The 13335-nt window shown below is 45.6% G+C and overlaps 1 protein-coding gene across 1 annotated transcript in view; it reads left to right on the forward strand.

The window, feature by feature from the left end:
* The window catches only part of phf2 (PHD finger protein 2), a 158241-nt gene extending 145108 nt beyond the window's left edge, over positions 1-13133 (forward strand). The window contains exons 22-23 of the mRNA XM_070895324.1: positions 154-268; positions 12471-13133. Coding sequence (XP_070751425.1) covers positions 154-268; positions 12471-12559 — 204 coding nt within the window. The 3' untranslated portion in view covers positions 12560-13133. The remainder of the gene's footprint in view (positions 1-153; positions 269-12470) is intronic.
* The last annotated feature ends 202 nt before the right edge of the window (positions 13134-13335 follow it).

Consider the following 13335-nt stretch of genomic DNA (forward strand, 5'->3'; position numbering starts at 1 on the left):
AAAACAAGTTTAAGAACAGGTTTCTCAGATCATGAACACATTATTATCTAATTGTCATGAATTTTAAGCATTAATGAACAGGTGTATCCATATGTGTAAACTAATGCATAACTATTGCACAGAAATCATTTTTATAATTACATTACATTGCAGGAACAACAGAAAGTCCAGAAGAGAAAATATACCAAAAGGAAGGTGTCGTCAGATGACTCAATCAAAATTCCTCAGGAAAGCGCTTCTACAGAAATGAAGATTGACAGCCATGCAGGTAGTTTAGTGGATCATGAATATACTGCTGTTGCCAGCACATTTGGTATAGCGCAAGTCAACAAAGGTCTCAATCTGTGTCTCGACTATATCAATGTATATTAATGACTTGGATGAAGGGACTGAGTGAAATGTAGCCAAGTTTGCTGATGATACAAAGATGGGTGGGAAAGCAAATTGTGAGGAGGACACAAAAAATCTGCAAAGTCAGTGGGCAAAAATTTGGCAGATGGAGTATAATGTTGGAAAGTTGAGGTTATCCACTTTGGCAGAAATAATAGAAATGCAAATTATAATTTACATAGAGAAAAATTGCAAAGTGCTGCAGTACAGAGGGACCTGGGGGTTACTTTTGCATGAAACACGAAAAGTTTGTATGCAGGTACAGTAAGTCATCAGGAAGGCAAATGGAATGTTGGCCTTTATTGCAAGGGGGATAGAGTATAAAAGCAGAGAAGTCCTGCTGCAACTGTACAGGGTATTGGTGAAGCCACACCTGGAGTACTGTGAACAGTTTTGGTCTCCGTATTTAAGGAAGGATATACTTGCATTGGAGGCTGTTCAGAGAAGGTTCACTAGGTTGATACCGGAGATGAGGGCATTGACTTATGAGGATAGATTGAGTAGGTTGGGCCTATACACATTGGAGTTCAAAAGAATGAGCGATGTTCTTATTGAAACTTATAAGATAATGAGGGGGCTCGACAAGGTGGATGCAGAGAAGATATTTCCACTCGGGTAACTAAAACTAGGGGACATGGTCTTAGAATAAGGGGCCGCCCATTTAAAACTGAGATGAGACATTTCTTCTCTGAGGGTTGTAAATCTGTGGAATTCTCTGCCCCAGAGAGCTGTGGAGGCTGGGTCATTGAGTATATTTAAGGCGGAGATAGACAGATTTTTGAGCGACAAGGGAGTAAAGGGGGATGAGGAGCGGGCAGGGAAGTGGAGCTGAGTCCATGATCAGATCAGCCATGATCTTATTGAATAGCGGAACAGGCTCGATGGGCCAAATGGCCTACTCCTGCTCCTATTTCTTATGATCTTATGTCTCCAGGTGTGTTCCTGACCCAGAAAAGACCACCAGCTATACCCAGCTCTAGTTCAGCAGCTAAGGTTAAGTTTAAAGTGAACAGGCAATAAACATAGGTGTTTTTGGGAGGAGTCCATTATGTCGCCTCACAAACACAGTGGGGGTGAAATTGAAGTTCGTGCTCATGTTCCAGATGGAAAATTGGGACATAGAGGTTCAATTTAGGGGGAAACCTCCCCCCACAGCATTGGAAACAAAGCTGGTTTATGCGCTGTAGAGGCATCCTTAGCATCAGTCTAAAATAGGAAAGAAAATGTAAGGGACTAAACATTTGTTTAGGAACGTAGGAATAAGAGCAGGCCATTCAGCCCCTCGAAACTGTTCTGCCAATTTACGGTTGGTCTGTACCTCAATCTCAATTACCCACCTTTGATCTCGATCCCTTGATACCTCTCTTGATACCCTTACCTAATAACAATCTCAGCCTTGAAAATTTCAATTGACCCAGCTTCCACAGCCCTTTGGGGGAGAGAATTTCACGTTTCAACGATTCATTTTAGGATCCATTTCGAAATCTGTTTGCCTTGTGTAGAGGAGGCGTTGGTGCTGCTCCATTTAGCATTACTTGTTTTACATGAGGCCTAACCACTGGCCCTTAGGAACTGCTGGAGGCCACCACCAAACAAGTAAGTTTTTAATTAAAAAAACTTACCTTGTTGTGCTTCTTAGTACTACTGCGAGTCACTGCTCACCTGGGCTTGGCCCCCTCCTGATTGCTTCCACCCTGCCGACCCCCCCCCCCCCCAGAAGCTCTACCCGAGAGCTTCCACCCTGTTTCTCCCGCCCCCCCCCCCCCGATCTACCTGAGAGCTTCCACCCTGTCTCCCCCCCCCCCCCACCCCGATCTACCTGAGACCTTCCATCCTGTCTCCCCCCCCCCCCCCGATCTACCTGAGAGCTTCCATCCTGTCTTCCCCCCCCCCCCACCCGATCTACCTGAGAGCTTCCACCCTGTCTCCCCCCCCCCCCACCCCCCCGATCTACCTGAGAGCTTCCACCCTGTCTTCCCCCCACCCCCACCCCGATCTACCTGAGAGCTTCCACCCTATCTCCCCCCCCCCCCCCCCGATCTACCTGAGAGCTTCCATCCTGCGCTCCAAGATCTACCCGAGAGCTGCTAGCACCACTGCTTTCCCCCAATCCCAGCCTCCCCTCCCACCCCCGGACATACCCGAGGGCCACTGTCGGTGTTGCAGCGACCCGACATTCATATCCACTTCGCCTGCAAGCCGTATGAGGCACACCTCTTCTGTCTTATTAAAGTAAGGTCTGAGCCCCAATTTCGATCCATCATCGGGCCTATCTGTTCTGGCACAGATCATGAAAACATTATGTTCCCTGCACCCAGTTTGAAGCCACAGAACTAATTTCTAACCCAGTATATTTTTGTGATGAATAACCCATTTTTCAAATCTGTGTTTATTTTGTCACATTCTTTTTGTGAGTTATGTCCCCTCATCTCCAGAGATGTTGAGGTTCTCCAATTGGTTAAGATAGCAGTCCTGTCATTTCTAGACAAAAGAGTTTCAATATAGCTCAAGGAACAGGGGGAAAATAACTGAGGAAACAAGTTTTTCCCTGATAAAAAATTTGAGATAAAACACTGTTCTGACCAATTACATTTCTTATTGAATGTGATGATGCTTGTCCCAAATAATAATACATTTGCTTGAGTGGGCATTTACACTGCAAGTTTAACACTGATGTAAGCAATTTCACTTTGCAACAACAAACTGGGAGTGTAAATCGGGAATCAGAGCCCAACCTGAAGGAGATTGCAGCCACCTGGAGGAGGTTTGACACAAGATGGATTAAAAATCTACTTTGCAAAGTGCAGAATGGCTCTGTTTACAGAGCAGACTATCGCTAACTTCTAGTTACTTGACAAATTTTAAACCTAAATGTTTGCCTAACTCCTTTTAAGTATTTGGGCTGGCAGGTTGAATCTGTTGCCCTTTGATTGTTTGCAACTCTGGTGTTATATCTTCTTCATCACAAAGACTGCCGACTTCCACCCCATATAGAAACATAGAAAATAGGTGCAGGAGTAGGCCATTCGGCCCTTCGAGCCTGCACCGCCATTCAATGAGTTCATGGCTGAACATGCAACTTCAGTACCCCATTCCTACTTTCTTGTCATACCCCTTGATCCCCCTAGTTGTAAGGACTACATCTAACTCCTTTTTGAATATATTTAGTAAATTGGCCTCAACAACTTCCTGTGGTAGAGAATTCCACAGGTTCACCACTCTCTGGGTGAAGAAGTTTCTCCTCATCTCAGTCCTAAATGGCTTACCACTTATCCTTAGACTGTGACCCCTGGTTCTGGACTTCCCCAACATTGGGAACATTCTTCCTGCATCTAACCTGTCTAAACCCGTCAGAATTTTAAACGTTTCCATGAGATCACCTCTCATTCTTCTGAACTCCAGTGAAAACAAGCACAGTTGATCCAGTCTTTCTTGATATGTCAGTCCCGCCATCCCGGGAATCAGTCTGGTGAACCTTCGCTGCACTCCCTCAATAGCAAGAATGTCCTTCCTCAAGTTAGGAGACCAAAACTGTACACAATACTCCAGGTGTGGCCTCACCAAGCCCTGTACAACTGTAGTAACACCTCCCTGCCCCTGTACTCAAATCCCCTCGCTATGATGGCCAACATGCCATTTGCTTTCTTAACCGCCTGCTGTACCTGCATGCCAACCTTCAATGATTGATGTACCATGACACCCAGGTCTCGTTGCACCTCCCCTTTTCCTAATCTGTCACCATTCAGATAATAGTCTGTCTCTCTGTTTTTACCACCAAAGTGGATAACCTCACATTTATCCACATTATACTTCATCTGCCATGCATTTGCCCACTCACCTAACCTATCTAAGTCACTCTGCAGCCTCATAGCATCCTCCTCGCAGCTCACACTGCCACCCAACGTAGTGTCATCCGCAAATTTGGAGATACTACATTTAATCCCCTCGTCTAAATCATTAATGTACAATGTAAACAGCTGGGGCCCCAACACAGAACCTTGTGGTACCCCACTAGTCACTACCTGCCATTCTGAAAAGTACCCATTTATTCCTACTCTTTGCTTCCTGTCTGCCAACCAGTTCTTAATCCACGTCAGCACACTACCCCCAATCCCATGTGCTTTAACTTTGCACATTAATCTCTTGTGTGGGACCTTGTCGAAAGCCTTCTGAAAGTCCAAATACACCACATCAACTGCTTCTCCCTTGTCCACTCTACTGGAAACATCCTCAAAAAATTCCAGAAGATTTGTCAAGCATGATTTCCCTTTCACAAATCCATGCTGACTTGGACCTATCATGTCACCTCTTTCCAAATGCGCTGCTATGACATCCTTAATAATTGATTCCATCATTTTACCCACTACCGATATCAGGCTGACCGGTCTATAATTCCCTGTTTTCTCTCTCCCTCCTTTTTTAAAAAGTGGGGTTACATTGGCTACCCTCCACTCCATAGGAACTGATCCAGAGTCTATGGAATGTTGGAAAATGACTGTCAATGCATCCGCTATTTCCAAGGCCACCTCATTAAGTACTCTGGGATGCAGACCATCAGGCCCTGGGGATTTATCGGCCTTCAATCCCATCAATTTCCCCAACACCATTTCCCGACTAATAAGGATTTCCCTCAGTTCCTCCTTCTTACTAGACCTTCTGACCCTTTTTATATCCGGAAGGTTGTTTGTGTCCTCCTTAGTGAATACCGAACCAAAGTACTTGTTAAATTGGTCTGCCATTTCTTTGTTCCCCGTTATGACTTCCCCTGATTCTGACTGCAGGGGATCTACGATTGTTTTTACTAAGCTTTTTCTCTTTACATATCTATAGAAGCTTTTGCACTCCATCTTAATGTTCCCTGCAAGCTTCCTCTCGTACTCTATTTTCCCTGCCCTAATCAAACCCTTTGTCCTCCTCTGCTGAGTTCTAAATTTCTCCCAGTCCCTGGGTTCGCTGCTATTCTGGCTAATTTGTATGCCACTTCCTTGACTTTAATACTATCCCTGATTTCCCTTGATAGCCATGGTTGAGCCACCTTCCTTTTTTTATTTTTACGCCAGACAGGGATGTACAATTGTTATAGTTCATCCATGCGGTCTCTAAATGTCTGCCATTGCTCATCCACTGTCAACCCCTTAAGTATCATTCGCCAATCTATCCTAGCCAATTCACGCCTCATACCTTCAAAGTTACCCTTCTTTAAGTTCTGGACCATGGTCTCTGAATTAACTGTTTCATTCTCCATCCTAATGTAGAATTCCACCATCGTATGGTCACTGTTCCCCAAGGGGCCTCGCACAACGAGATTGCTAATTAATCCTCTCTCATTACACAACACCCAGTCTAAGATGGCCTCCCCCCCTAGTTGGTTCCTCGACATATCGGTCTAGAAAACCATCCATTATGCACTCCAGGAAATCCTCCTCCACCGTATTGCTTCCAGTTTGGTTAGCCCAATCTATTTGCATATTAAAGTCACCTATGATAACTGCTGCACCTTTATTGAATGCACCCCTAATTTCCTGTTTGATGCCCTCCCCAACATTACTACTACTGTTTGGAGGTCTGTACACAACTCCCACTAACGCATTTTGCCCTTTGCTGTTCTGCAGCTCTACCCATGTAGATTCCACATCATCCAAGCTAATGTCCTTCCTAACTATTGCATTAATCTCCTCTTCAACCAGCAATGCTACCCCACCTCCTTTTCCTTTTATTCTATCCTTCCTGAATGTTGAATACCCTTTGATGTTGAGTTCCCAGCCCTGATCATCCTGGAGCCACGTCTCTGTAATCCCAATCACATCATATCTGTTAACATCTATTTGCACAGTTAATTCATCCAGCTTATTACGGATACTCCTTGCATTAAGACACAAAGCCGTTAGGCATGTTTTTTTTAACACACTTTGTCCTTTTAGAATTATGATGTAGTGTGGCCCTTTTTGTTTCTTGTCTTTGTTTACTCGGCCTTCCACTATTGCTTTTTACCTTTCTACCATCTGTTTCTGACTCCATATTACTTCGCCCTGTCTCGCTGCATAGTTTCCGATCCCCCTGCCATATTAGTTTAAACACTCCCGAACTGCATTGGCAAATGTTATTCCCAGGACATCAATTCCGGTCCTGCCCAAGTGCAGACCGTCCCTTTTGTACAGGTCCCACTTCCCCCAGAACTGGTTCCAATGTCCCAGGAATTTGAATCCCTTCCTCTTGCACCGCTGCGCAAGCCATGTATTTATTCTAACTATCCTGCTCCCTCTACTTTGATTAGCATGTGGCACTGGTAGCAATCCAGAGATTACTACCTTTGAGGTCCTACTTTTTAATTTAACTCCAAGCTCCCTAAATTCAGCTTGTAGGACCCCTTCCCGCTTCTTACCTATATCGTTGGTACCTACATGTACCACAACAACTAGCTGTTCACCTTCCCTCTCCAGAATGCTCTGCAGCCGCTCCGAGACATCCTTGACCCTTGCACCAGGGAGGCAATATACCATCCTGGAGTCTCAGTTGCGGCTGCAGAAACTCTTATCTATTCCCCTTACAATAGAGTCCCCTATCACTATAGCTCTCCCACTCTTTTTCCCACCCTTCTGTGCAGCAGAGCCACCCATGGTGCCATGAACCTGGCTGTTTGTGCCTTCCCCGGTAAGTCATCTCCCCCAACAGTATCCAAAACGGTATATCTGTTTTGGAGGGAGATGACCGCAGAGGACTCCTGCACTACCTTCCTGCTCTTGCCTTGTCTCTTGGTCACCTATTCACTATCTGTCTTAACCCTTACCTGCGGTGTGACCAACTCACTAAATGTGCTATCTACAACATTCTCAGCATCGCGCATGCTCCAGAGTGAGTCCATTCGCAGCTGTCATGCGGTCTGTCAAAAGCTGCAGCTGGACACACTTCCTGCACACATAGTAGTCAGGGACACTGGTTTCCCACATAGCACACGAGGAGCATGACACACGTCCGAGCTCTCCTGCCATGACTTAACCCTTAAATTAATTTACTTACTAAAATTTACTTAAACACCAAACAGCTACTTAGTAGTCTAAAAGTCAGTCTAAAAGAGAGTTATACTTACCAGTCGAACAGTCAACCACTTGCCAGCTTGGCTGTGACGTCACCTCTCGATTTCGCACCCCTCTATCTTTGTCTGTAGCTGGTTGGGCTGGTCTCTGGGCCTCCGTCTCCTACTCTCGCACTCCTTATCAGCTGCTCTAGTGTCAGCACTGGTAGGAAAAACAAGACAAAACAGCACCTGCCACCCCCACTTACCCTTAAAACTCACCCACTTACCAAACTCACGAATGCCACTCTTTGCTGTTGCACTCCGTGCTCTGCACAAGCTGCCTCTTTTTAAACTGTATCTAGGTCAGATGACTCACTACTGGTCAGTCGTTTACAGTCACACTCAATTACTCCAATGCTCTTTGGCCAGCAAGCCTCTTGCCGTCTATCTGCTGTGATCTTTAGTTCATCCAAAACTATCCTCTCTATGTCCTATACGTCACCAAGTCCTGCTGACCCATCACCCCCATCCCTGCTAACGTGCCTTGGTTCCTGGTCCCACAAAACCTCAGATTTAAAATGATTATCCTTGCGATTAAAGCTCCCTTGGTCTTGTCCTTCCCTCTCTCTTTATATGTTCTTCCAGTACTAGGCCCCTCCACATCCCAAACTCACCGCTCCTCTGACTCTGTGCACCTCCCCCCCCCTCCCCGCTCCTTTTGTCCTACCATTGGCAGCCACACCTAGGTCCCACTCTTTCGAATTTCCTCCTTAAACCCTTTCCAACTCCTGCTCATTTTTTTTATGTGTTTATGTTTGGTCCCGCCACCAAGTGATAGAAATGGCAGATCTCAGGGCAGCACATCGATCAGCTAGGAAAAAAGATAATTTTCACCCAACAAAAGAAAACATGTTTTACAAATCAGAATACTTAATAGGAAGCAGGTTTACGAAGAAAGTGGGGCTGAAAATATGGTGGGAGGCTTCCCACGAGCAATTGTCTCCGACCTGAAACATTTCCAAGAATTTACCTGATGGTCCGGGCGGAGCGTGGGATTCCGGTGGGGAGGCCTTCTCTTCCCGCGCTGCGAAGCGTGCTCCCGTCCTCCAGGTTCCCACGCAGAAGGTGCAGTCATGTGTGACTGCTCAGCCAATCAGGTACAGTATTCCACAGCTTTCCATTAATAGCAATGAGAACGCCGTATCTATGAGTTCTCATTGCTATTAATGAGAAAAAAAATACTAAACACAGATAATAAAAAATAAAAATCATTCCTCACAAATTAAAATTGAAGTTAATAAATATCTTGGAGAAAATAAATTTTACCGAGTTTTTAAAACGTTTTTTAAATTATGGTTAAAATTAAATGTAACGTAGTGCGCAGGATTTTTAAAAATATGTTTTTTAAATGTAATTTAATTATATTTTTGTATGTTTTTAAACTCTTACGCCTGTAAAAGTAGGCTATCCACCTGCTTTCATCAGGCGCAAGAATTTTGAGTACAATTGCTGGGCAAGATATGGGTAAATACCGCAATCTTGCCCTTGCAAATGTCCTCACACCCGGTATGCGTTGGATCTATCAAGCTCGATCGGAAAAGCGGGTTTTCAGCGCGTGCGCATTGTGCGCTGAAAACTGGCTTTTGCAATGCCTTCCCGGGTCTGTAGACACTCCGTACGGACCCGGGCAGGCCGGGATTTCCAGCCCTATGTTACACTGAAAATTATGACCTGTTTAACTCACTTCATTAGTTCATCCCTACTCCTGTATAATAAAATCTATAGTAAATCACAGGCCCTGTAGTGTCCTCTGTGTCTCGTTCAAGCTTAGAAATATTGGGGCTAACAGCTTTTTTATATTTTTGGATTGAGTCATGAGTTTCCTTATGCCAACAGTAAAAATATGATATAAAGCTGCTGGCACTAATTAACAATCATCAGTCCAACCTCACTTGAATCATTTTTCCTTATAATGCAGCACCGCATTTTATTTAATTTTTTTCCTCTCCTGCCAGTTCTTTTCAATGAGTGGAAAATAGATCAGAAGTACAAGAGGCTGTAAATCACACTTCCTGCTTGCACTTGAATGCACCTTTTGCTCCCTCCATAGCAGTATAAGCTGCCAGTATAATAGTGCTGGTAATACTCTGGCACAATCAGTGCAATGGAAGTGCAAGTTACACTATTTTAAGTATAGTTTGCAATGAATATGAATTCATAGCTGTAGTCGGTATTCTCGGTTAGAGATTCTTGGAGGGAGAAATTCGGGAGCGCTCCGTTGGGATGCTAGCTTTTAAAAGTTGGAAAAATTAGCACCAGGCGTTAATATTTTCTAACTTAAAAAAAAAAAAATCGGTATTTGCGTTCCAGGAAGGAAGTGGCGTGCTAAATCAAGTGCTCCACTTCCTTCCTGAAGCGCAAGAGACAGCAAGCAGGGCACACTGGGCCGTGTAGCGCTGCCGCGTTAGAAGACTCCTTCCCTCTCTTAAAGGGAAGGGCCATCGCTGCAAGCTCTGCAAGGGAAAAACTTAACTGGACCCCGACGGCAGCCGCGATCCCGACCAATCAGCCCGATGCACTGCAGCAAAGTACCGGGCTGATCGATCGCGGGGAAGAAACTTGGGGAAAAAAATCAGAGGGAGCAATGTAACTTTCTTTTACTTACCTCGGCCATCTCACCTTTAAGCATCGCCCCCGAAGCACCCGGCCTTCTGATGAACGCCTCCTGCAGCTGTCGGTGTTTTCGTCCAGCGATGCTGCAGGGGGTGGAACTGAAGTTCAGGTTGGGGGCAATGCACACAGCGATGACGTCACGGGCGAAAGAGATCGAGGCGCAAGGACCTACCGCTTGATGCGCCCCATTATCACCCCCTGGAGGTGCTAAGGAGGCCAATTTCTAGGCCTTGGAGTTGGAAATTCAAAGGCCTCTCACCACCGCAAATCAACAGCCACGCTGCGGAGTGGAATGGCCGTTGCTAACCCAATTGCCCTCCCGAGTTTTCGTGGCGGTGCCCCGATCCCCTTCCTATTGCTCCACTACTGCCAATCCGTCTGAAGCATGTCATCGCAGTGCGCAAAGCTGATGTACCCCCCCCGATGGCGACATTTCCCTCCGAAAATCCTCGGCCGGCCCGCCCGGCGGTGCCAAAACTAGCTTTTTCCCGGAGATCCAATGAGGCTGTGGCCTTCTGCAGCGGCGGTGTGGCTTCTCTTAAAGGGAGGATGCACTTCTGCTGCCATGTTTTTTTTTCGTCGGCCGACTCTATGTCGGCCCGACAAATATGGCCCCGGGTTCAGCTGGGCCGCCACCAGGTAGCCTGGCACTTTGCATTCTTGGACAGATTTGTGTGTGCCTTTGGAAGTGGCTTAGTGAGTTGGAGTGAATGGTGAGACATAACTGTACCCCCCCTGCAATGGTCAAGAGTGTGAAAGGAATGGCTTGGGTAGTGCAGAGATGCTTTATGGTGTTAGTGTGAAGTGGTGCCAACCTGGCACATCATGTGGCAGCCAGGGTGTACAGTGTCAAGTGAAGTAAATCTGGCCATGGTGAGGCCAGCCCTGGTCTCCTGGGCAGCAATGTGGTCAGGTGCCCTGTGCAGCATCAGTTGACTGTGGAGAAGATTGGTGGTATTCTTGGTGCTGCTTGTATGCCAGATGCTGCTGGTGTTGGGGCTGATAGTGGTGGGATTCTGAGGACCAAGGTGAGAGAGTATAATAGATGCAGATGAAGTAGAGATGACTGAAGCGAATGGTGATAGAGGTAATGAGGCCGTACTGGATGGAGACTTGTGTGAAGACGTAGCATGTTGAATCTGTTGTGGAAATGCAGTGAGGAAGAGCTTGTGACTGAGAGAAGATATCTGTGAGGTGGGAGCTTTTACTTTACATTTGAAGCTGCCAAGGAATGGGCTGGACCAATGGCGACTGAACTCCCGCCTCAGCTTGACAGACATGGTCCACGACCAGCGTGGACCCCATGGGCGAGCTGTCAAATGCAATAGGTAAGCTGAAAATCATTCTTAAGTGGCTCTAAACATGCCACTATTTGGGTTGGGGGCCAATTAATTGGGTTCCCCGCTGCTTCGTGTCCCCCACCTGCTTTAACGGCAGGGCTTGGTTAAATGGGAAGCCTCCGTTTCCCACCCACAGCCAGCCCGATCGAGAGGCTGGCTGGCTCCGGGTGGGTCGGAACTAGACCGCACAGAGGAGGGAGGGAGGGAGGGATCGTGTTGAGGTTGGGCCGGGAGAAGATCGGGATGGCGGGGGGGTCGGAGGCCAGGAGAAAATAGGGGGTCGGGCAAGAATATCGGGGGCTAGAGGAGGATGGGTGGGGTGGGAGGGGGATCTGAAGTGGATCTGGGGCTAGAGGGGAGGCAGTGATCGGAGACCTGCGGAGGGTGGGGGAGGTCTTGTGGGGGAATCGGAGGTCTGGGTGAGGAGGGGGAGAGCGCCTGAGGTGGGTGATTGGAGGCATCTGGCCGGGAGAGGGTGGGGGGGCAGGGGGGTTCTGATTGCGACGGATGGGTTTGGCAAGGACCCTGGATCCAGGAGGTGGTAGGTGTAAAGGCACTTACCTCCTGGAAGCAGCAGTCCTCACCTTGCTGTAGCTGGCGGGTTTTACGAGGTGTGCAAACGGACCAGCTATAGTTAAACACAAAATGGAGGTTAAAGCAGAGGCTTCCAGCTTCCTTATAATATTTAATTAGACGTCCCGCCTACTGGCAGCGGGTTGGCTGCCCATCCAGTTCCACCTCCTTTCCCGTCTCTGTTAAAACCGGAAGTGGGCAGGTTCAGGTCAGGATTCCGATTTTTAACACTTTAACTACGTCCCCAACTCACCCGTGTTTTTTGGTTAACATTCCCCCTTTTTCTGATTTTATTTGAAATTGTATGGATTTAGAGGTGTTGCATTGAGTCCACATTATTACAGAGTGTGTGCTAGTTAAATTCAAATGTAATTTGTAAAGGTAGGTGGGTGGCTGTCGACATGAAGCAAATCTTGTGTATATGTTAACCTATGTTCATATATCAAGCATACTAATGTTATTATGTTATTATTTTTCAGGAAAACGGTTAAAGAAGGGAATGGCAACCGCTAAACAGAGACTTGGGAAGATACTAAAAATACATAGGAATGGAAAGCTTCTTCTGTAAAGTTAGGAATGAGAAATATTTTCAATTAAAATGTATTGGCCTGACACTAACGCTGTTACATGTGTGACATAAAGTTAACACATTTTAGATCATTCCAGGTTAGAGTCAGTGTCCATTTAAGCTGTTTTTACAGACCTTTCTCAGTGGGAGTACGGTGCTTTTGTGTGGTACTCTGGTAGGTTGGCTCCACTTGGTCTGTAACATAATTGGAAATGTTTGTTAGTGGCATTTAATATCTATAAAAGATGCCACAGTAATCCTCTTAATTCAGCTGAATCTTCTGTTGAAGCATCTTTTAAACATTAAATTACAGATGGTGAAAGAATAAGTGAATCTGGAAAGATGACAATTTTTTGAAGAATGTCAAAAGCAAATTTATAAGAAAGTTTGGCCCTTTTTGCACAGGAGTGTTCTAGAGTACAGTAATACACTGCTGCCTTTAACCTGAGTAAATGGATACTGTTTCTATAAACTTGTTTCTCAGGCAATTCCACATTTCAGATTTAAAAGAACGTTTAAAATGCTTTTTCATAATATACAAATCCTGTAAATATGGTCAAAAAAACTAATCTTTATTGCAAAGTACCTTTGAGTTATAACTCTATGTACCCATTGCTCTATTACCTTTTTTACATTTTCATCTTTTATGATAAAATGTTGTTTCTTTTCAGTTTGTTCTTATGATAATGGAACTTATTTTTTATAAAAGGCATTGCCTGAAAAACAAAGATATTATTTTGTGTGGCCTTGCAAAAATAATCTCTTGTAAGTAGTCA

This window comes from Pristiophorus japonicus, chromosome 12, assembly GCF_044704955.1.
Source record: "Pristiophorus japonicus isolate sPriJap1 chromosome 12, sPriJap1.hap1, whole genome shotgun sequence".
Lineage (NCBI taxonomy): Eukaryota > Metazoa > Chordata > Chondrichthyes > Pristiophoridae > Pristiophorus > Pristiophorus japonicus.